Genomic DNA, 24,465 nt, shown 5'->3' on the forward strand with positions numbered 1-24,465 from the left:
GTATACAACTTTATCCCTGTCGCAATGGATCGCGTTTGACACGATCTGGATAACAATCCGGGTCCAGGCGCCCGGATCAAGAAAGTCAACCTTCTATTGACTTTCGATCCTGGTCTTTCGCTCCGGTTCTGCTCGCCTTGGTCCGAATCTTTTGCTCCGGGGTCACTCGTTTGGGTGATCTCGGCCATCCGGAATAGGACTCGCCCAAACCCAACTTCCGAACTTCGAGCAATCTTCCGCTCCGGCTTCTCGTCTCTCAGAAACGCTCCAAGCCTCCTTTTTATCCGCCCGCGTACTTTCCCGTAATACCTCGTCCCTCGGACGCATCGAGCTCCGTTGGCTCTCTCCTGCATCGTCCTTCTCGCTAGTTGCGTCTTTCGCTCGACTTTCTGTGTTCTTAAATTTATACACACTTAAAAACTTTATGGGTTCTTAAATTCATATACACTTAATATAAGGTTAAAGACTAATATGACATAACCTGACTTAATTAATCATATTAAAAATTACCTTAGACTACTAATATTTTATACAAGAATATTACTGTCAATATATCTATGATTAATTTCTAATAAGTATGGAATGTCATTATTTCAATTCCTCCTTACATCCATTGTTGTTGCCGGATTAGGTTTTTAAAACTCTAGAGGTGTGTTGTCAATTCTAAAGCTAATAGGTTTTTTTTGAAAAATGACCATTTTCCCAAGTTTTTTTTGGTTGAAAAATCAGAGCTATAAACAAACAAAAGGAAAGGAAACAGATAAATAGAAAAAGGGAAAACCAAAATCTCGTTTCTTTTATTGTCTCCGTTCGTCTCTCCAGATCTCAGATTCAAGCTCGATCTCCGTCTCGATTGCGCACTCCTCCCGATTCGATCCGGGTTCATCAGCATTCACGCCTTCGATGCGCTGAATCTTCGCGAACGGCTTGGAATTAGGATCAGTTTGCGTCGTCAGAGCATTTCGATCCGTCACGGAGGAGTACGTCCTAGGGTTTTGGCTTGGTGAATCCGGTGGAATTGGGAGAGATTAAAGCGGCAGAGATAAGCGCAGATGGAGCAGCTGAAGACGATCGGGAGGGAGCTGGCGATGGGCTCCCAGGGCGGCGCGTGGGCGGGCCAGTCCAAGGAGTTTCTGGACCTGGTGAAGTCGATCGGAGAGGCGCGCTCCAAGGCGGAAGAGGACCGCATCATCCTGCGGGAGATCGAGTCCCTTCGACGCAGGATCGCCGAGCCCGATGTGCCGCGACGCAGGATGAAGGATTATATTATTCGCCTCGTCTACGCCGAGATGCTTGGCCATGACGCCTCTTTTGGCTACATCCACGCTGTCAAGATGACCCACGACGATTCCCTCCCTCTCAAGCGTACCGGCTACCTCGCCGTCACCCTATTCCTCAACGACGATCATGATCTGATCATACTAATCATCAATACTATCCAGAAGGACCTCCGCTCGGATAACTATCTGGTTGTCTGCGCTGCCCTCACTGCCGCCTGCAAGCTCATCAACGAGGAGACTATCCCTGCTGTTCTTCCTCAGGTGGTTGACCTCCTTGCTCATCCAAAGGAAACCGTGCGCAAGAAGGCCGTGATGACACTCCATCGCTTCTACCAACGTTCACCCGCCTCCGTGTCCCACCTCATTTCCAACTTCAGAAAGGTATCTGCTTTCCCCATATCCTGCCTGCTTGCATGTATTGTATGACATTGTAATTTGCTACTGAAGCCACCTACATTCAATTCCTGCTCGCAAAAGAATGGTATTGTAGTTTTTCTCTGGTTGCATAGAAATATGCTCCCTTTGCCTTGATGATTACATTTATGTAACACTATTATCTTTATTCATTAAATGCTACCTTGGCAATTAGTCATGATCGCATCAGCATCGGAAGTTCGTAACATATCTGGACCTTTTACCTTTTATTAGGTACTTGAACAAGTGATGCTTCAGATAATGTAGGTGACACTATCACACTAAATAAAGCAAACATAGCATAACGAAAGAATAGACCTTGCGTTCAGAATATTCAAGCCAGATGAACCATAACACCCCAATGGCATGGATTAGATGTAAACAACTGAAATATTTTCACAATGATTGCTGATGTTTGGTTTTATGGAAAAGTATTAAGGGATCATTTATAAATTCTTAACCTTCTATTTTCTAAGTGTCAGCCTTTTTGCTTTAGTTCAGTCAGTATATCCCTTTCGAAACATCTTGAGTTTGCTTATCCAACTTATTGGGAATATGTATTATTGTGTCTCTTCACTTGCTTCAGGAAAACAAAACAAAATCCAGAATAAGCAAAGCATTCTAGTTGGTCCTAGGTTGTTTCAGGAATATGTATTATTGTGTCTCTTCGCTTCATTTGCTTAAGCATCTAGATAAATTTGGAAGCACAAAGAAAATAAATTTATCTTTCCTGGATTATGCCAGTTGGATAAATCCTTGTTAAGACAAGTTGAATATGAATCAAAATGCAACATCAGTTGAGGAGAAGAGGAACTAATCAGTGTTAAATCTAGAGTTGAATGTTGTTGTGTTTTGTCAGTTGACAACTTAAGCATTGTGACTTTCTTTTTGGTTTGTTTTGTGATATGATACTATAGTATTTAAAGATATTCTTTTAATAGGTATACTATTTTGTTAATCAATCTAAAATACAGTTTTTTAATCCATTATTTAAGTGTTCTTATCATATCTGACAAGCCTTTCTGAGGAGTTAACCCATTTGCCTTTGATCTTTGTCTCAGAGGTTGTGTGATAGTGATCCTGGAGTGATGGGCGCAACACTTTGCCCTCTTTTTGATCTCATCACTGAAGATGTAAATTCATACAAGGATCTTGTCGCCAGCTTTGCCAGCATTCTTAAGCAGGTAGCTGAGAGAAAACTTCCAAAGACATATGATTATCATCAAATGCCTGCTCCATTTATTCAGGTACCCTGCTACATAGAATACCTTATCTCTAACTCAAGTTATTTTTTTCCTGCTTAATTTTGGTAGCATTATATTTTATCTTGCAGATAAAACTACTAAAGATTCTTGCATTACTCGGTAGTGGTGATAAGCAAGCAAGTGGCCAAATTTATAACGTACTTAGTGACTTATTCAGGAAATGTGAAACATCAAGCAACATTGGAAATGCTGTGCTATATGAATGTATATGTTGTGTCTCATCAATCTATCCAAATGTTAAATTGATGGATGCTGCTATAGAAGCCACTTCCAAGTTTTTGAAGGCATGCCCAATTTTCATTTTTGGTTGATGATATTTTGCTATATCTTATGTGGTTATTTTGTTCGGCAGAGTGACAGTCATAACCTCAAATACATGGGCATTGACGCACTTGGAAGACTTATTAAAATAAATCCAGATATTGCTGAAGAACACCAACTTGCTGTTATTGATTGCTTAGAGGTGATGGATACTCTCTCAAAAACATTCTTAATGGAAATACTGATATTTTTCTCTCATGAGATATTTTCTCAAGAGAAATTGTATGTGTTGATCTCTATATTAGTTTCTAACTCTGAATCACCTGACTTGGTATTTGCTTACAATTGTAGCAAGAGTATATGCTACTTATTAGTTAGTGAAAAGGTTGACAAGTCATAAGAATGAACTATGTACATCATCTTGGGCATTTTCTTGCAATCTACCATTCTATTAGTAGTAATCAAACGGTCCCCATCAGGTTGCTTGATGTTGCATGCTATGCACATGCTGCGTTATGTTGGAAGTAATTTCTTGTCCATGCCTCTTGGAAGTATTTTCTTGCTAGTGCTTATATATATATATATTATTGTTGTTAGCAATGATAATTCCCCATTCAAAATTTGCTTTTCTTATACGTTCCAATAAGTGATTGAATGTGATGTATGTTTCCAAGCTATGAAATGTTATGCTCTTATAGTCTTGGATGAGATCCACAGCTAACTGTTTGGCCATGCCCCATACTGACAAGCATCAAAATTGGAAAACATGAAAAACAGCCTAGATACGCACAGGAGAACAGTATTATTAAAAGCCAAACATGAACTACTAATATAGAATAATGATCTATATATTGGATTTTGATTAAAAAACATCCAATTACTATGATCTACTTGACTTCGATAATATACATGCAACTGTAAATTAAGCTTGACAAAAATAAGCACAATTGACTGGGGAAACCTAGAGGGTAGGGTGGTTACAGAAAATAGAATGCACGGTATTAGCAAGCAGAAATAAACAGAAGAAAGGTAATATAATGCATAGGATACAGGTTAAAGAGATGGACCACTATTGACAAATAGGTAGTTGATAGTTGAGACATCACTAACTATAGTTTTGCAACACAATCTGAAAGGAGATAATAGGCTAGTTGCTTATCTATTGGCTACAGTTTGATACATAAATTATAACACAGGTTATTGTTTGCATTGTAACATCCTTTATTGCTTTGCTTATATCTGTATAATTTCGACAACAAAATTTTACATGATCTTGCTTCATACTCTCATTGATAGAAAGTCACAGAATGCATAACTATGTTGCTTTTGGTAAAAATAGCATACATGGATTTCAGTAATCAATCACAGACAGTTCAAGCCTACTGAACCCTGGTTTGTCAATGTAGATCTGTGGGATAATTAATCATCTTCTTCTGGTGGATTGATACTAATGATTATTCTGTTCTGTTTACAATCAAGCTTACTTTCCTCGGAAAAAATAACATTCATGTATATATGTTTCGGACACACAATTATGTAGCAGTGATAATTATTAACTACCTAGCAATTGCCAAATACTAAATATGAAATGTGATTTACTGACTCAGTTTGCATGGATTGATTTCTACAGGATCCTGATGATACCTTAAAGCGCAAGACCTTTGAATTACTCTATAAAATGACAAAGTCCTCAAATGTCGAAGTAATAGTTGAACGTATGATTGATTATTTGATAAGTATCGATGATAATCACTACAAGGCAGATATTGCATCACGTTGTGTTGAGCTTGCTGAACAATTTGCACCAAGCAACCAATGGTTTATCCAAGTAATACTCCATGTTGTTTAATTTTATTACGTTTTGTACCTTTGTCTAAAACATATCCTAGAGTTGTCTCTTAACTAATGACTTATCTTTTACTTCCCAGACAATGAATAAGGTCTTTGAGCATGCAGGCGATCTTGTTAATTCTAGAGTTGCACATAATTTAATGCGACTAATTGCTGAAGGATTTGGAGAGGATGATGAAGGTGCTGACAGTCAACTTAGATCCTCTGCAGTAAGTTTGTGGATACTAGATTTTTTACTTATCATGGGTAGATTAACTGGAATTAATGTCTCACTTTTTGAATTTTGTTAGAATTGTGGTATCACTTTGATACCAATTCCTAGAGATGTGATAGTTCTGTTACTAGTTGTTGGAACACGGCAATCTCCTTGAAAGTGTGAAAGTAAGAAACACAAGTGAAGATAAAAAAAACATTGAAGGAAACAAGATTGAGGAAGAGAGATTTTGTATGGTTCACAAGCTTCCTTACATCTATGAGACCATGATCTTATGTGAATATTTTTTTATGTTATTGTCAAATATGCATTACATCACACCTCTACATTACAATATTCATGAGATGGTTTTTTCCTATGATATATGGCTCATACACATACCAAAACTCATAATAAGTGGATTATGTAATTATTGATGATATGCCATATAAGACTGATTCACAACTTTTAGAAGATGGGTTAGGAACACCAGGATGGATTAATAAGCACTTGAATATTAGACTAGCACCATTGGATGGCACCTCTTTTGGTAAATTGATCATCCAACAGAATTGGTTGAAGCCTGGTAGAGCATGTGGTAGGCCATCAATTGTCACGACACTAGTTTAGGTTGGCCAAATTCAGAGTTTTCTGCATTTACTCCTAAAATCCTCGCTGGGGTGCTGCCCCTTGCACTCTTTGCAAACTTAATCCATAGATTGTTCGAATTTGACAGCTATGGTGTGGCCCCTTGCCCCTTGATGAGCTTACTGGTGAGCTTGACTCCCAAACCTCCATGTAGCTCATCAAATTGCATTGTACCTCAGTCAGGCTTCACACCTCCAAATAGACACAATAAATCTGTCTATTTTATATGACATTGCTGCTAAAATATTTGTAACTGGAACAAACAACTAATTTCTGCAGACTTCACTATAAAAAGTTTCTCATACTTCTATTTACCAAAGTTGTCCTTTTTTATTGTACAAGTTAGTCTGGTCAGATTTTTGAATGACAGAAAACTAGACATTCTGCATGGAGTCATCAGTCATCTCTCTTTATTGTTTATTTTCATCTTTTTGTTCCTATTGGATAACCGTAACTTCTATTTCTTATATTCAGGTTGATTCTTACTTGCGCATTCTTGGGGAACCAAAGCTTCCTTCTTTGTTTTTGCAGGTCTACTGTTTTTCTTGTTTTATTTTACTTTTTCGTTTGGTTACCTATTTTATGAGCCTTTATAATGCTCTTAAAGAATGGTATTTAATCTCAGGTCATATGCTGGGTTCTTGGAGAATATGGAACTGCAGATGGGAAATACACTGCTGCTTATATAATTGGAAAGTTATGTGATGTTACTGAGGCACATTTATGCAACGATACAGTCAAGGTTAATCTCTTAATCATGTTTTTGCTTGTGACAGAGAACTTTACTTCTCTTATTATGATATGTTAACATTTTTATTTACAATTCCTCAGCCTACTAGACATAAAGAAGAGTTCTGGTGTACAATGAATAATCTAGACTTATGCTAAAATGTTTTTAACATATCTATAACATTGATGTCTGTTTCCTTTTTTGGATTATTAGCACCTTGCATGGATGTAGCATTCATGCGTAACATTTCTTTTGGCTTAATGATTTGCACTTAAGAATTTGGATCATTGTGGTATACAGCAGAAGTTGCTTTCCTTAGTTCAATAGTAAAAGGAACCCTTTCTCCTTACTTTAAATGCAAAATTGATATACATCTCAAAGGCAAAAGACTTGGCTTGTAGTTAATGGTTTATTTTTTTTTATATATTTTTGTTATTTGATATGCTCATCACACTTCTTTTCCGTAGTGAACTCTCTCCTTATTTGATTTATTTTATGTTCATTTGGAAATTTTTCCTAAGAACTATGTTGTAGAGAAATTTTTATGAAATTCTACTTTATTTCTAATGTTTCTGCCAAGAAGCCAGTAAGATTATATTTGCATGCTAAAATCAAATAAATGTAACAGAATAAGCAGGAGGTGAATAGAGTAGGGTGGTGGAAATGCACTTAATGAAAGTTAGTTGGAACTAAGGATTGATATGGGGCTCAACTCCATGTGACAGGGAGATGATAATTAATAAACAAATGTGTATCAGAGTGGGTGATATCACTCGTTTTCATACCTGCCATGAATTTTAAAATTAAAACAAAATTTTAAAATAATAAGTTCATTTGTTTTGTCTGTGAATTTGAACAAGTCAGAATTCATGTGTACCATTTAAGAAAGAAACTATAACAGAATAATTAATACGAACCACTGTATCATATGAGGATCCAACGGCACCCTGCTTGTTGTGTTATTCTCTTGCTCTACTAAATGGGACCAAAGCCTTCACGTCAGCAGAGACCTCAAATCAAACCGTCCAACCCAAACTTTTGGACCAAGTGAAGGAGATGTTGTGTTAGAGTTTATGCAACAATTACCTGAATATATGAGACAAATGGACCTTGTGCACTAAAGCTAAATCCTGTGACTGCTTACTCTTAGGAAATGCAGTAAAATAGACACGTTGTTTTGGTTGTAGGGTCCACTAGTAGTTTATCTATTCATCTGCTTATTTTGTTATTATAATGCATCTATTTAGCAATGGACTGTCTTTCAAATTTGTGATAGGCTTATGCAATATCAGCAATCATGAAGATTTGTGCATTTGAGATTGCTGCTGGAAGAAAAGTGGAAATGTTGCCTGAGGTAATACTTGTATTTGCATTGTATGCCAAGAGAGTATAATTGAGCTGATCTTTTCATTCTATTGTAAAATTGGGTTTTGCTTGCTTAAATTATATACTTTTGCTAATACTGCAGTCATTGTTTCTATTGCCTTTGCAGTGTCAGTCCTTCCTTGATGAACTATCTGCATCACATTCAACAGACTTACAGCAACGTGCTTATGAGCTACAAGCATTGTTGTGTTTAGATAGTCAAGCAGCTGGAAATGTCATGCCACTTGACGCAAGCTGTGAAGATGTTGAGGTAATCATTATGGAGTTTCATAATTGCATTGCCATAATTCATTGCATGCATAAGTTATCTTATCTTTGCTATTGGTCTTCTATAGTTGGGTTATGGATGTTTGATTTTCCTAAATCTGTAAATTGATTTTTTTTTCCTCTTGTAGTTTAAGCTTCAGTAGTATCTACCTATTAGCTATATTATCAGAGTATGAGTGCACATATCATGAACAACTGGCTATCATGACTTGCTTGTGTAAAGTGCATGGATTAGAATTTACATTATCTAGCAATTCATTGGGTTTATGATTCAAGTTCCATCTAACTTCATCATGAGGGGGATGCTAAACAATAATCCTCCTGCATGGATGAATGAACTTAAATTTTACTGATTGATAGATAGAATAGCCAAAGATGCAGGCAAATCCAACTATAGAATGTAACAGGTAAAGAGTTTGTACAATTGCAATTTTTTTCTTGAAAGTTTAATTATCATTGACTGCCATCCTATCAAAATCTCTTAAGTCAAAGATGAGGTGATGACAAAACCTGTTTTTGACTTTTTATTTCTTTGTAACTCTAGAACAAGGTGAGATGGTATAGAATGTTTAAAAATTACTAATTTCTCTGACTATAGAAGAGGTAAATCTTTTGTAAATAGGACAGCGAGATCAAAGAAATTATTAGTTTACTAATGTAATAAAATATAGTTTTAATTAATTTGATTATTACCAATGATATTGCCTTTATATAGTGTTCAATGGAAGGATAACATTCATGCAAATATGGCTTGATAGCAAAGGTTTTTTTTTTTTTTGATAATGTTGGAAATTTTTTCAAACTAAATATAGCTGTAAATTTCCCTGAAAAACTTTATGCGGTCTCAGAAAATTGCTCTGACTCAATTGCAACCATCTCAAGTTAAAGGCAAATATTTTAAGTTAGAAAGTGAATATTTTTAATTCCTTGCTGCTCCAATAAGCTGACGAGGTGTTTTCTTTCAGATTGATAAGGATCTTTCGTTCCTGATCAATTTTGTTCAACAATCCATTGAGAAGGGAGCAAATCCATACCTTCCTGAGAGTGAACGACTAGGCATGTCTGGTGTAAGCAACTTTAGAAGTCCATACCAGCAAGAAGCTTCCAGTCATTCACTTAGATTTGAAGCATATGAGCTTCCGAAACCATCTTCTATACCTGTTATTCCTCAACCATTCATTTCGACTTCAACTACAGATCTTGTTCTAGTGCCTGATACTACTTATTACAGAGAAAATAATCAAGCTTCTAAGCTAATTGTTGGCCCTGAAGCCTCTTCTGCAGATGCTGGAATTAAGCTTCGACTTGATGGTGTTCAGAAGAAATGGGGTAAACCTACATATTCATCTTCTTCATCTAGCACTACCTCAGTGGAGAAAACAACAAATGGAGTCGTGGCACATCAGGATGGCATCAGGTCTCATTCACGAGATATCACATATGATTCAAGGAGACAACAGCCTGAAGTTTCAGTAGAAAAACAAAGGTTAGCAGCATCGCTTTTTGGTGCTTCAGCCAGTAAAACTGAGAAGAAGGCAACAATGGCCCAGAAGGCACCCAAAGGAAATTCTACAAATGCTGAGAAATCCAGTGTGGCCAGATCTGTCAGTCCTGGAACTTCCAAGGATAAAACTGCCCCTCCTCCTGATCTCCTTGATTTCGGGGAACCGGTCCCTACAAGTGCTCCAACCATTGATCCCTTCAAAGAGTTGGAAGGACTTATAGAACCAGCTTCAGCACTGGGCCCGCTCGATAATACCGTCAAAACTGGTGGTGCCAATGCACAGGATCTGATGGCACTGCACATGGATACGCCACCAAGTGTATCCAGCACTTCTCTCAGTTTGGCTTCTGAAGGCACCTATTCTGCCAATAAGAGTTCATACACAGAGAAACCCATGATAGCAGTTAAAAAGGGTCCAAATCTACAAGATGCATTGCACAAGGATGCAACTGCCAGGCAGGTCGGTGTGACACCCACTGGAAATAACCCCAACTTGTTCAGAGACTTGTTGGGCTGAAAAGTGCAGTGTGGTTTCACATCTTAGTTCATTACACAATCTCGAGAAGAACCCCGGGTTCCATGGTCGTGGTATCTTTGGTGGATTATTTCACACATACAACGAGAGAGTTGATGATTTGCTTGCTTACATTGGTTCGATCTAGACAAAAGTGCATTTTCAAGGCTCATTGAGTAAATCTAAAAGGGATTTTTTTTTCTCTTTTTGAGGTGAAAAATAGGACTTCCTCAAACAAGGTGTATAACATGGTTGGCCAATTTGTAGATGTGCTTTAGTTCTATCTGTAGAGAAGAAGACGCTCAAACATGCGGGCAAAAAGGAAGCCATCATTCATCCACTTATTGCGTTTGTTGCTTCTCCGGCGAGAATTGCTCGACTGGTATTTTTTTTTTGTACTTTTTAATCCGTTGTATTTTCTATAATAGAATTTAAGATTTATTCCTGGACTTTTTTTTCTTCTTCTGTTGGTTTTGTGGAAGCACAATCTCTAGTGTATTTCTTACATGGCGAGCTTATGTGATGTGCAGGAAAGCATCATGTGGTGGATGTATGATGAAATTTCTTTGGGAATGGTTAGTGATAAAACTCGCTCTCTCAACACTTACACTTAATATGCCCTATTCATTGAATAGTCGAAGTGATTTTCTCAAATATTTCAATAAATTATCTGCATGCTAAGTATGTGTGTGTCTATATATATACACACACACTGCTCAGAATAGTCGCTCAGAGCCTCACCTTCAATTGTGGCATATGCTCTTGTCCCTTGGGATCTCTCTACATCAAGGTCATGTTTTGGTTTTCTTTTAAAAAATAAATAAATAAATTTAGGTGTTATTTTTTCTTTAGTTTGTCTTAAACTTAAAAGATAATTTATGCAACGCTCAGAAGTCGATTTTTAAGATGGTTGTCTCATTTGAAATTTGATTTTCTTATTGTTTCTTTAAATGCACTGCAATTCACTTGGGGGGAACAATGAGAGATTTTTTGTTGTTGTTGAATTTTGTTAATGTTTTGTCCACTCAAAAGTGGGTGGAGCAAGATGGGTGAGAAATGAAATGCAAAGTTTGCTCTCAATGAACGCAGCTGAGAAGGTCAGGTGCTCGTGGGCGATGGGGCTCTGAGAGGGTTTGGCCGAGTAGTAAAAAGGGAGGATGCAAGTGCTCAGGGCTCATCGACGTGGTCCCAAGCAATAGGACGAGTCAGAATCTCACTGTGAATTAATTATTTATGATGGTAAAAAGATGAATATATTTATCTTTAATATTTTTATCAATTTATTTCAAGATGAACATGAAAAAGATAAAATATAAATGATTATTAGTTTTTGAAATAATGATGAAGTGAATTAATTATTTATGGTCATATAGTTGAAAAAGATAAAATATAAATGATTATTAGTTTTTGAAATAATGATGAAGTGAATTAATTATTTATGGTCATATAGTTGATGAGATCAATAATGTCATTCAGTCAATGAGATCGACCTAGGTCAAAGTCACGAGGAAGGTGAGTGGATGCTTTTATCATTTCGTTGTCCCTCTTCTTTTCTAACTTTTTGTTTTTTCTTTTACTATCTTCTATTGGCAAGCAAACTGCTATGGTGTGACCACGTTGGCTATGGAAGACTAGGTCTCCTCTCCCTTCTTTCCTCCACTTTGCTAGGCCGCTTGTGGTGTCGACATGCGGGCCCAAAGTAGCCATCATTCTTTGTGGTCTGAACATGCAGACCCCGACTAGACCCTATCAATTGTCTTAACTTGTAGCAACAATATGACATACCCGTGTTAGACACTTGTCTTCTCTCTACTGTCCTACCTTTTGATTATCACCTTTCTTCTCCATATCACCAAAATTTCACCACTTGGAGTTCAACCTTCCATTTATCCAAAAAATTAAAAACTCATTGATAATCAATTAGTTGGTGAAGAGTAGGCAGAATCAACTTGTAATTTATTAAAACTCAACACCAATAGACCAACCAATCATTGTGACATATCAGGAAAGGCACCATTACAAAAGATTCTAAGCTAATCTAATCCAATCCAATCTAATCATGACAAGGAAACCAAGACCACACAAAAAGAAAGGGGTGGAAACATATTGTATGATATTATACAACAAGCCTTTTCTGAGTCTTCACAAAAAACATTAGAAAGCTCAACCTCCAAAACCACACAAACTTAAGCATAAAGGCTGATGTAGAGGGATTGCAGAAGAGTTGGACTTATTTCAATAGAATATACAAAGTGATATAGAAAGACTAAAACTTTGTACCACCATTGTAGATTAAGCAAAAGGCGCGTGCGCATACTATGAGAAAGATCGAATGGTACATACTGGCAGAGTGGTAGTAAGATCCATCATGTAGATAGTGGATGTTTCACGCCATTGTAGGGTTTTGAGTCTTCAGATCTCCTCCTCAGAACAATGATCCAAGTGACAATCTCCAAAAACAAGGCGATAGCGGCTAGAATGCAGATTGCAACGATGTAAGCCACTGTCCATTTGTGATCGATGCTCAAGACCTTGAAGCCTTCAAAGACGTTGGCGATGCCCAAGGAGATGACAGCGTATCCGATCAAGTGATGGTAGATATTCCAATAGAATCTGTATTTATGATCCTGGTTTGGTCTCAGGAATAGAGCGAAAACCTAAAAACACATACGCCAATTGTCGCATAGTAAGATAACATACTTTGGACGAAGAATTCGGCTCAAGAATTTTAGCTAAACCGAAACAATGCAGGCGGTATCGAAGATCTTTTAATCCAATCAAGCATATCAAGCTTTGATTCAAATGTATCAAAGGTTGCAATGCTCGTCTTACCTGTAAGGTTGCCAGCGAAAAGAGGCTTATTCCGATGTTTCGGTGAGTGGTGTATTGAATTCCCTTAGATTTGCTGCCGAGATTGAGGCCAGTAGCCCAACCACCAACTCCAACTCCATAGCCGATAGTCTGACATGTTATGTGGAGATAAAACCATGCAGGGTCTGCTGACTTGAATGTTTTCAGATATCTAGCAAAGATTGCGCCCACCGGAAGCAAAATCCCCCAACTCACAGCGTTCAGCACGCCGTGCACCTACATAACATGCAAAGTGCCAAGAATTCAGATACACATCCAAAGCTCCTATAACATTGAAGTATGCTAGTCAATGCATATTCTATATATGTTTCTATTGTACATACTTTTTCCTTTATTTGTATTGCGGTCAGCCTATCAACAAATTTAATTAAATTAAATTGAAACACAATAAGCATGCACAATGCAACATACAACAAAATAGTATGAAGACCTCAGTAGAAATTAAAGTTTTCTATAACGATAAGGACAAGGTTGCATTTTGGCTAAGCTGATCTGAAGACCTCAGGAACACAAATATCTATATCAAAGGCACAGAGACGACGAATATTAATAATTTCTCAATAAGCAAACTGTGGAGGACCTTGAATTCTATAGATACTTCCAAATCCAGACCACCATAAAATCTTGGAAAAAAAAGTATTAATAATTAGGAAACAAATCGATCGATTGAATATTCTAACTCAAGGTTGACCCCTAGTCAATCATACTCTATCTGCCAAGAGATGATAATTTTAGGTAAATTGCAGGTCAAATTAGGTACTCACATTCTTGCTCTTGGTAGTGGAACTGCCGGCGCTGGACTGGGAGGTCGCTCCCCTGATCAGATCCACCTTGCCCGTGGAATGCAAGTTCGCCGGCTGGAGCTCGTGGGGTTGCGGAGCCCCACTCGACACTGAAGGCCCCACTTGCCATACCTGGTTCACCGTCGTCGTCCCCGACGTCAGCTTCAGCGTCGCGAAGATCCGCATCACCCCGCCGGACTGCTCCGCCGCCAGATCTGACGTGTCAAACGCGATCGGCCCCTGCTCGACGTCGGTCCCCTTGATGCTGTACGTCCTCGCCCGCATGGACCCGTCGGGCTGCTGGAACGCTATGAGCGCCTGGGCCCCGTCCATGCCCTGCCCGGTCGGGTTGATCGCCCAGGCCACCCACCCATCCGGCTGCGCCGGCGGCGCGACGAACGCGACGGAGAGGTTTCCCGAGGCGGCGTCGTAGGACCAGTGGAGCGAGGCGGAGAGGTACGGGAGGTCGCTGCAGGTCGCGTAGACGCGGTTGGAGCCCAAGGACGCGGAGGAGCACGACGAAGCCCCGGAGGCGAAGCCTCCGAGGAGGAGGAAGAGGGCGACGGGCAGCGCGAGTCGAAGCCCTAGACTGGCCATTGCTCCGGTCGCGTCAGTATTCAGGCGGCAAAAGGGGAATTAATAAGCCGATCAAGGGGCTAAATGCAAAAAACAACCCGCCGGGAGGGGCTTCTTTATAAATTCGAAGAAGGCGAGGCGTGGAAGCGCTAAAAGCAGGCCCGAACAGAGGAGCACGGGTGTCGGGGTCGCTTTACAGAGGAAGAGGAGTGTGCTGTTCCGCAGGACGTTTTATTAATTAAGCTGCGCTTGACACGTGCGGGTTCCGGGGCGACGACGTTACGTTACGTAACGGTCATGGATGAAAAAAGGAGCGTCCGTTACGGGGAAGAGGTTGGTAACTGGTTACGACTCAAGCAACGACCGACGTATGGCTTTGGGTGGCATGTGGAAACAATACTTATAGTAATTTTATTCGAAAAAAAAATCAAGTCCTCAATTTTAATTTACCTTAATTAGCTTTATTTAAAACAATACTAAATTCAGTTACCTGTGGAATCTTTGTCCCCTTCTTTCCCTGGTAAACACGGTTGGTAAACGGTGGATGTCGGTTATTTGGTAGGGTAGATGCTTGGGTTGGTGAGTGACGAGTAAACGATACAAGGACGCAGACGACGCGACCAAATCGAGACAAGAGAGAGAGAGAGAGAGCGGTGACAGCGACAGGTGGACGGCCACCATTCATTACGATCGCTGCCATCGTGGTCGACGTCACCATGCGGTCTGCATGACGCGTAGGTTTGTAGCAGCCGACCCGTTACGGAGTATATAAATAAAAACGGGTTTTATTCAGAAAGCAATTGAATCATTTTTATAATATTTTTCTTATTAAAAAGTGAGTTTAAATATATAAGAAATTTAAAATGTTTAGGACCATATGGTAGCTATTCTTCAGTTCAAATCTCTTGTCCCGAAACTCTCCTGTCCCTTTGTCCCACGTAGAAAACGACAAATTTGAATAGTATTTTTCGTGAGAAACACATGACGAAGACGGAAACCAAAAAAGTCAAAATCGTCGAACAGTTTAGCTGCGAGAAACTCTTTCGGCACAGCCCTCTCTTTGCCCTAACCCTCTCCCCAGCTTCTGTCGAAGGTGGGAAGGAGACGTCTGTTGCCGTCGACAGTTGGAGGGACAGAAATCCCTCGCACCGGCGGACCTTCGTCGGGACAGAAGCCTCGCCTGTTACCATCGACAGTTGGAGGGACAGAGGGATTTTACACCGGCTCGCCTTCGTCGGAACAGCAACCTCGCCTGTTGCCGTCGACAGATGGAGGGACAAAAGCTAGGGAGAGGGTTAGGACAAAGAGAGAGTTGCGTCGAAAGAGTTTCTCGTAGCTAAACTATTCGGCGATTTTGACTTTTTTGATTTCCGCCTTCGTCACGTGTTTCTCACGAGAAATACTGTTCAAATTTATCGTTTTCTGCATGGGACAGAGGGACAGGAGAATTTCAGGATAGGAGATTTGAACTGGCTATTCTTCACTGTATCTCAAGAATAATATATGTTTTTTTTAGTTTTTAAAAATATATTATTGATTTTTAAAATTTTCAATAAATAAAATTCAATATATGGGTCGAGATTTGTAAAAGCTTATCAACTTGATTGTAAAAGCTATTAATTGGACAACCAAACTCATATTACGAGAGAATTGAATCAATCAAGTCAAACAAATTGATTGGGTGTATAGGCACAAAGGATTAGTTGGGAAGTTGAGTAGGTTACTTAAGCCAGTTGAGCTAGCAATTGGCCGAGGAATCATTAAACTAAGCAATAAATGAGGATGATAAGGAGTTAGATCTAAATAGATTTCATATCCGTATCATCTCTGTCATCATTTCTATTCGTCTCTATATTCAATTTTCATCCACATCCTAATCGGATGATATCTTATTATCACTTACAATAGTTTTTTTTTTAATTTGAATTATTTCAATAAAACTATAAATATTTATCAAATTCTTAAAAATCCAATAAGAAAAAACTTAAATATAAAAATTAATAAAAGCCGTCTTTCCCAAGGTGAAGTGAAGTTTGACATGAAACATTGAAGTTAATGCTATCCCAAGTTAAACTAATAACAAACAGCTATATAGCTAGCAAAAGAACAATTTCTCAATTACAGAAAGCCTAAAGCCGTCCCTTCCAAACCAGTACAATATACGACAGCAAACTTCTAAGGAAGAAGAGAACTGATCCTGTCCGAGATCGGGAAATTGAAAAATTAGGGATGACGTGGCTTATTGATTGATAGAATATCTTGATACTTGCTTCCTCATTATCTGTAAAATAAACAATAAATCAAGGAAGGAAGGGATCCTTATCGTTGTTACTCTAACATTCAAATTAAAAACAAAAGTGAAGAGAAAAAGAAGTACAGAATGATCATGACCCCTAACATATGAAACTTTCCTTTCTTTGATAATTTTTGTTATGATCCTCTATTTTCCTCTTCCTCTTGATTAATGACATTAATTTACTAACCGAAAACATCTTTGTTTGAATTTTCTTGCATTCATTGATGGAGTGTTTTTCTTTGCTTTGCCTTCATTTAATGACGGAGTGTTTTATTTGATTTCTGCTTCCCCTTTGTTCCAGGCCATGCACCGTACTGGGCGGATGTCTCGGTCGACCCTCTTTGAGTCGAGCGGGCGTCTGGTTAGCCTTCTCCGAACGGCCAAGCTCTACTCGGGTTTAACGGCTAAACCTCTTGTCCTGACTTTGACCATTTCGACCTTGACTTGCACCATGCCATTGACCCGGGTCACAAGAGCACCATGTGGGCCCTTTCTTACTGCCGCATCACCATGCAAGGACAGTGAGAAGCTTGTGTTCAATAAAAAGGTTACTATATTTCTGATATGCAAGACTCAGGTTACTATATTTTCAGCTCACATTATTTAGATTAGGTTAATCTAAATAAACTAAATGACAAATCAAGAAACACAAATGAAAAGCATAAGAAAGTAAGAAATAGATTGCCTCCCTTGTTACAATGCCCACCGTCTCCAACGAGCTTCAAGTTTAGTGTCAATTACCTGATAATGTTCGCATCGACAATAATTTGGACAGGGTTTGCATCAGTAAGCAAATGAATGATTTCCAGACTCCAGTGTGTGCTTAATCATGCAGACCGCCATGAGCTTCTTGCCATTGTTCCGGCCATGCATCATCAAAGAATTGGTAAGTCTTTCGATAAATGGGGCAGTAAATCAGGTTGGGTAATGTTGAGTTTGGGTGATGGATTACGTTTCATGAAAATTTTCTATCGGTTATCAAGATAAATCGGGAAGTGCTCACAGTTAAGCATCTTTTAGTTGCGCGTTTTATTTGGAGGAAAAATTTCTATAAATTCGTCATAACGGGGGCTCGAACTGTAGATGCTTGAATAACAATTTGGATATCCGACCATTATACCATAACCCCAAGGACAGTATGTGGAAGATATGTAGCATGTTTTGGAGGAGTCGCAGCAATGTAATCAGCGAGTGAGATATCACTAGCACTTAACAGAGAAAAAACCAACCAATTCACTTCCAAGTTATCAAGAAATTTTCCATAGTTATTTTCACTTAAAAAAGTGAAAGAAATATGTTCATACAATCATAAGCTAACCTTGATTTGTTTCCCTATGGAAGAATGAAATATGATGCTATAGAAAACATACAAAAACAGTAGAATAATGCTTTTATTTATGAATTGAGTTATCAAAAGCCTATGCCCCCCTCAAATTTATAGTTTTCTAATAAATTACAACCTACTGCATAAAAGAGATAAAAGAGAATTATCAGAATTGACCAGGTTAAATCATCAAATCAAATCAAATTAATTTTAGGATTATTCTAATAATTCTGTTATAATTATTAAAATAATTCTTAGAATAATTTTTAGAATTATTTTGTTATTTATTAATTGGTTAATTGGCTGAGTACTTGTTTAAACCCTATATATTGTATTGTCTTAAGGGCAAATATCAACAAAAAATAATAAGATTAATTATTACTCTCCTATTTTAACTTCTTTCTATTATTCTTTTAACATGGTATCAGAGTCATGATCCTTCGTTCCTTCTCTTTCTCTTAATTCTCCCTCACAAATCCTCTTCCCTTCCTTTTTCTGCCGCCGCCCAAGACAAAAGAGGAGTTTTTTTTTTTTTTTGAAACCGCAAAACAAGACGACAAAAGGGCTTCTCCTTTTGTGCTACCGCCGCTGTCCACCGAACGCCGACCAAACCTCGACGTCGACAACAAGTGGTTGCTCCAGCCAAGGCTTCTATTTCTTCCAAGGGGAGTTTCTCTAGGCGAAAGACCCCCTTTCCGGCGATCCAGTCTCTCTACAAGATAAGTTATTTTACTTTAAATGTCAAATACTCAACACTATCAAGGAGGCCAAAAAACAAAATTTAGTCTGATGTCAAATTTGTCGCATCATTGGCCATACTGGAAATCTATGTCCTAAAAGATTTGATTACTCTCGGGTAAAATGTCAAATTTGTCACATCATTGGTCATCCTGTAAATTTATGCCCTCAAAGATTTGCCTCAAATTTCATTGGTGGTTCTACAGTCTCAAGGCAACCGTCTATTTCACAAGCATATCCTAAAGCTCTCTCATCTGTGCCTACTTGCGGTAAAAACCCAGAGTTTTCATCTACTGATTGGTATATTGACACTGGAGCAACTCATTATGTCACATCGGATTATAATATCCTTACAGACATAATGTCATATTATGGCTCAGATACGGTTCAAGTAGGCGATGACTCAGGTTTGCAAATTGCTAATCTTGGAAACACATATATTCATTTATCTAATCGAACTTTTCACATGCGCAATATCTTTCATGTTCCATCTATCACTAAAAATTTACTTTCTACCCGTCAGTTTTATCTTGATAACAATGTCATTTTTGAGTTTCATCATAATCATTATCTTATAAAAGATAAAGGAACAAATGCTATTGTGTTTCATGGGAGAATAAAAAATGGCCTCTACTATCTTCAAAGTTCTTCAATCAAAGCTTTTGTTGGTGAACGCACAAATAAACCAGCTTGGCATGCTCGACTTGGTCATCCTTCTCTTCATATTGTCCAGTTAATCATCAACAGGTATGGTTTACCTACTTCGATTACCTCCTCTCCATCTCATTCATGTAGGGCCTGCATGGAATCTAAAAGTCATAAGCTACCTTTCTATTCATCCGATTATGTTTCTAATTTCCCACTTGAATTAATTCATTCTGATGTTTGGGGCCCTGCACCTGTTTTATCTAACCAAGATTTCCAATATTATGTTACTTTTATTGATCATTTTAGTAAATATACTTGGCTCTATCCTATGAAAAGAAAATTTGATTTATTGGATATATTTTGTAAATTTCAAAATCAAGTTGAACGATATTTTAATCGTAAAATACTTTCTTTTCATTCTGATTGGGGAGGTGAATATCAAGCTCTCCATCGTCATCTTGTCTCTTGTGGAATTGTTCATCGAGTCTCTTGTCCTCACACCTCGAAACAAAATGACTCTGCAGAGAGAAAACATAGACACATAGTCGAAACCGCCTTAGCTCTTCTTCATCATGCATCGGTTCCACGTAAATTTTGGGATGAAGCTGTTACCAATGCAATATTCCTCATAAATCGACTCCCTACTCCATTGCTCAATCAAAAATGTCCTTTTGAAACACTTTATAATCAAACTCCTAATTACACTTTCCTTCGAATTTTTGGTTGTGCATGTTATCCATGGTTACGCCCCTACTCTAAACACAAACTTGACTCTCGTTCACTACAATGTGTTTTCCTTGGTTACAACAATTTGCATCATGGTTATCGTTGCTTACATATACCAACAGGTCGAATTTATATTTCACGACATGTTATTTTTGATGAGACTCTATTCCCTTTTTCAGTCTCTTCTTCGATCTCTCCTCCAGATACAGGTGGCACATTCTTAATACCACCTAATATTGTTAGAAATGATGGCATCCTAGGTCCTGCTCCGCTCTCTAATAACTCCCCTATACCATCAGAATCACCTCAGGATGCTGCTCCAATCTTGGAAGCCTCGCCGATCGAAGATAATATGCTCTCTAGTTCTGAATCTTCGGATAATGCAAGTCCGTCATCTACATCACCATGTCAGCCTACTTCCTCATCACCATCAACAAGTGATTCAGATGATAATGCTCCTCGTCGCATGCTTCCCATTAGTGACATTTATGAACGTTGCCCACCAAATGCGACTCGATATCCTCTTCCACGAGCTCTAGTGGTTTCTTCAAAATCTATTGAACCAACTTGTTTCAAGCAAACAAGGATCCAAATTGGCGTAGTGCAATGGCTATAGAATTTGATGCACTTCTTCGCAATGGAACATGGAGTCTAGTTCCACGCACTTCCTCAATGAATGTTGTGGGCTCTAAATGGGTATTCCATCTTAAGTATCGAGCTGATGACTCTCTTGAACGATACAAAGCTCGACTTGTAGCCAAAGGTTTTAGTCAGCAACCAGGTATTGACTTCAATGACACTTTTAGTCCAGTCATCAAGATTACATCTGTCACTGTCAGACTATTATTATTGATAGCTGTTAGTTCCAATTGGCCTGTACGCCAATTGGACATCTCAAATGCGTTTCTCCATGGTCATCTTGAGAAAACTGTATTTATGGAGCAACCACCTGGGTTTATTCATCCACAATTTCCATCTCATGTTTGCCAACTTAAGAAATCCTTATATGGTCTTTGACAAGCTCCTCGTGCATGGTTTCATCGACTATCCAATTGGTTACAATCTCAAGGATTTTCTGGATCAAAGACTGACTCGTCTCTATTTCACAAATGTAATGATGGGTCTATGATATTTTTTCTTATTTATGTGGATGACATCCTGATAACCGGTAATGATCAAAAGGGCATCATAAATTTATTAAGTCTTCTCAATCAAGAATTTCCTACCCGAGATTTGGGCATTGCTCGTTTTTTTCTTAGTATTGAGCTTATTCCACATGAGGATGACTATCTTCTCTCTCAGAGCAAATACATTACTGGACTTCTTCAAAGAGTCAAAATGGATGGAGCACGTCCGGTCTCTACACCAATTGCTATAAACAACTCTCCATCTTCATCCTCTCCTGCTCTGTCTGATCCATAGATTTATCGAAGCATTGTTGGAGCCTTACAATATGTCACTATCACACGCCCTGATATTACTTTTGCAGTAAATCGTGCTTGTCAATTCATGCATGCTCCAACTGAACAAAATTGGGATAATGTAAAAAGAATACTTCGCTATCTCAAAGGTACTATTCTACATGGTCTTCTTTTATATCGTCAATCGTCTCGAGATTTACATGCCTATAGTGATGCAGATTGGACAAGTTCTCCTGAAGATAGACGCTCTACTAGTGGATATGCAATATTTCTTGGACGAAATCTTATCTCATGGAATTCGAAGAAGCAACCTACGGTATCTCGTTCAAGTACTAAGGCAGAATATAAACCTATAGCAAATACAACGTCTGAAATTATTTGGCTTCAATCATTTCTCTCTGAACTTCATCTTACATCAAATATTGCATCAAAAATTTGGTGCGACAATATTGGAACAACATATCTCACAGCAAATCCAATCTTTCATGCTCGTACAAAATATGTGGTGATTGATTTTCATTTTATTCGTGAACGTGTGACAACTCAACAATTATCCGTCTCTTATATCTCTGCTGAGGATCAAATTGTTGATATCTTTACTAAGTCATTATCCAGACAACGTTTCAACAAGTTAGCAAGCAAACTCAACGTCAAAGATCTCCCGTTAAGTTTGTCGGGGGTAAAAGAGATAAAAGAAAATTACCAGAATTGACCGGGTCAAATCATCAAATCAAATCAAATTAATTTTAGGATTATTCTAATAATTCTGTTATAATTATTAGAATAATTCTCAAAATAATTTTTAAAATTATTCTATTATTTATTAATGAGTTAATTAACCGAGTATTGATTCAAATCCTATATATTATATTATCTTAAGGGTAAATATCAAAAGAAAAATAATAATAATAAAATTAATTATTATTCTCTTATTCTATTTTATTTTTTATTCTTCTTTTAACACTGTAAACATACATTAAACGAGAAACATAGATATGATCAAGATGTCTCATCTCACCTGTACAAAGTGGACTGTACAAGGACAAAATGTCCTCTAATTTACTGTATCCTGCATGGGACCGCCGGGCCGTTTGGGATAAGGATACCATCTTGAGCACGCAATTTTATACAAGTTCGTGCTTTTCCTCAATCTGGGGAAAATTTTTAAAATAGATATAAACATTAAAGTTATTATAAAAATAGGTAAAATTAAAATTTTTTATAAATATAAGTGAGAGGTGGTCATATCCGGGATTTAAATTCCGATTTTTTTTTTTAATTTATTTTATTAAATTTCGGGATTTAAATCCCGGATATGATGAATTATCGGGATTTAAATCCCGGTAATTTTTTTTAATGTCATTTGCTTAAATTTTTTTACAAAATAAAACTTAAGCATGAAAAAAGCAATATGTTCAAAAAATTTAAAAAAAATTACCGGGATTTAAATTTTTTTACAAAATAAAACTTAAGCATGAAAAAAGTAATATGTTAAAAAAATTAAAAAAAATTTACCGGGATTTAAATCCCGGTAATTCATCATATCCGGGATTTAAATCCCGGAATTTAAAAAGAACCGGGATTTAAATCCCGGATATGAGCACCTCTCACCTATATTTGTAAAAAGTTTTAATTTTACCTATTTTTTAATAACTTTACTGTTTATATTTATTTTAAAAATTTCCCCCTCAATCTGAATGTAAAATTCTAGTTATCTAAATCCTTAAAGTCTCAACAATCAATGTCTATGTTCATAAAGCGAGGAGGAACGCCAAAAACATCAAAAGCAACTTTTTTTTTTTGTCTGAAGAAAAAAGAAACAGCCTTTCTGACAGAATGAAGTGCTAGCTCCGTCGGCCTGAATACATAAAGCTGATTATAGCTGCTCAAGAATAACATCCGATCGATAATCGATCTCGCTTAAAAGACATCCAGTCAGACAGTCGAGAAGTAGTGAACGATCACTCTAAAATTAAGCAGATGTTGTGATTGTGACGTGAGATAAACGAGCAGCGAAAAATCTACTGGACAGCTCGATCAGGATCTAAATAAATGTACGGTGATGGATCACATGGCAGGGGAACGAATCATTAACAAGCGTTTGGCTGTCTATTATACACTTCAAATTTTCAATTTAATTATTTATAAATTCAATATAAATATATATAATAATAATAATAATAATAATAATAAATAATAATAATAATTTAGATGTCAAAGTAAATAATCTCCCCTAATTCTAGATATATAAATGTATATATTTTGTGCATGTTGCATATTTATCTGATAAATGAATTAGGGGGAGATTATTTACTTTCAGTTTAAACATCTAAATTATTATTATTATTATATATATATATATATATATATATATATATATATATATATATATATATATATATATATATATATATATATATAATCTCTCCATGTTTAATATATTTTTATTGAATATAATTAAATTATGTTTAATCTTATTGATAGGATATTAATTTAATATGTTTTTTTTTAATAATGATAGTTGAATAAAAACTAAAAAAATTATTAGTATAAAGGATATCTAATCCTCTGATGGATATGAGAATAAATATTTGATCCCGATAGATATAGAGATAAAAGTTAAAAATTCAATGAGAATGAAAATAGATATAATAAATAAGGATGAGGACCGAACCTATGAAATTGGACTCAAACGAGATTCCAATATTTTAAGTAGAAGCTACCAACAAACAATCACATGCTCAGCAAAGAAAAACATGAAATGCAATCA

General features: G+C 37.3%; 2 protein-coding genes across 3 annotated transcripts; one reads left to right on the forward strand and one right to left on the reverse strand.

Annotated features, from left to right (window-relative positions):
• Positions 1-760: 760 nt before the first annotated feature.
• On the forward strand, positions 761-10,967 carry LOC121972084 (AP-4 complex subunit epsilon-like). Of its 2 annotated transcripts, XR_006109310.1 has the most exons (12): positions 761-1,661; positions 2,756-2,941; positions 3,028-3,243; positions 3,312-3,422; positions 4,851-5,048; positions 5,149-5,280; positions 6,387-6,443; positions 6,538-6,654; positions 7,919-7,996; positions 8,135-8,278; positions 9,261-10,695; positions 10,844-10,967. XR_006109310.1 is itself a non-coding variant. In XM_042523694.1 (11 exons), the coding sequence occupies exons 1-11, from the start codon at positions 1,053-1,055 to the stop codon at positions 10,314-10,316; spliced, it is 2,904 nt and encodes a 967-aa protein (XP_042379628.1). In that variant the 5' UTR covers positions 761-1,052; the 3' UTR covers positions 10,317-10,817. The 2 variants fall into 2 exon arrangements, 1 of the variants encoding a protein (XP_042379628.1); XM_042523694.1 differs by lacking the exon at positions 10,844-10,967 and having other exon boundaries at positions 9,261-10,817.
• A 1,442-nt stretch (positions 10,968-12,409) lies between these two features.
• On the reverse strand, positions 12,410-14,716 carry LOC121972085 (cytochrome b561 and DOMON domain-containing protein At4g12980-like). The gene is made up of 3 exons (XM_042523696.1): positions 13,949-14,716; positions 13,146-13,400; positions 12,410-12,970 (listed from the first exon to the last, which is right to left on the reverse strand). The coding sequence occupies exons 1-3, from the start codon at positions 14,561-14,563 to the stop codon at positions 12,680-12,682; spliced, it is 1,161 nt and encodes a 386-aa protein (XP_042379630.1). The 5' UTR covers positions 14,564-14,716; the 3' UTR covers positions 12,410-12,679.
• Positions 14,717-24,465: the final 9,749 nt, after the last annotated feature.

This window comes from Zingiber officinale, chromosome 4A, assembly GCF_018446385.1.
Source record: "Zingiber officinale cultivar Zhangliang chromosome 4A, Zo_v1.1, whole genome shotgun sequence".
Taxonomy (NCBI): Eukaryota; Viridiplantae; Streptophyta; class Magnoliopsida; order Zingiberales; family Zingiberaceae; genus Zingiber; species Zingiber officinale.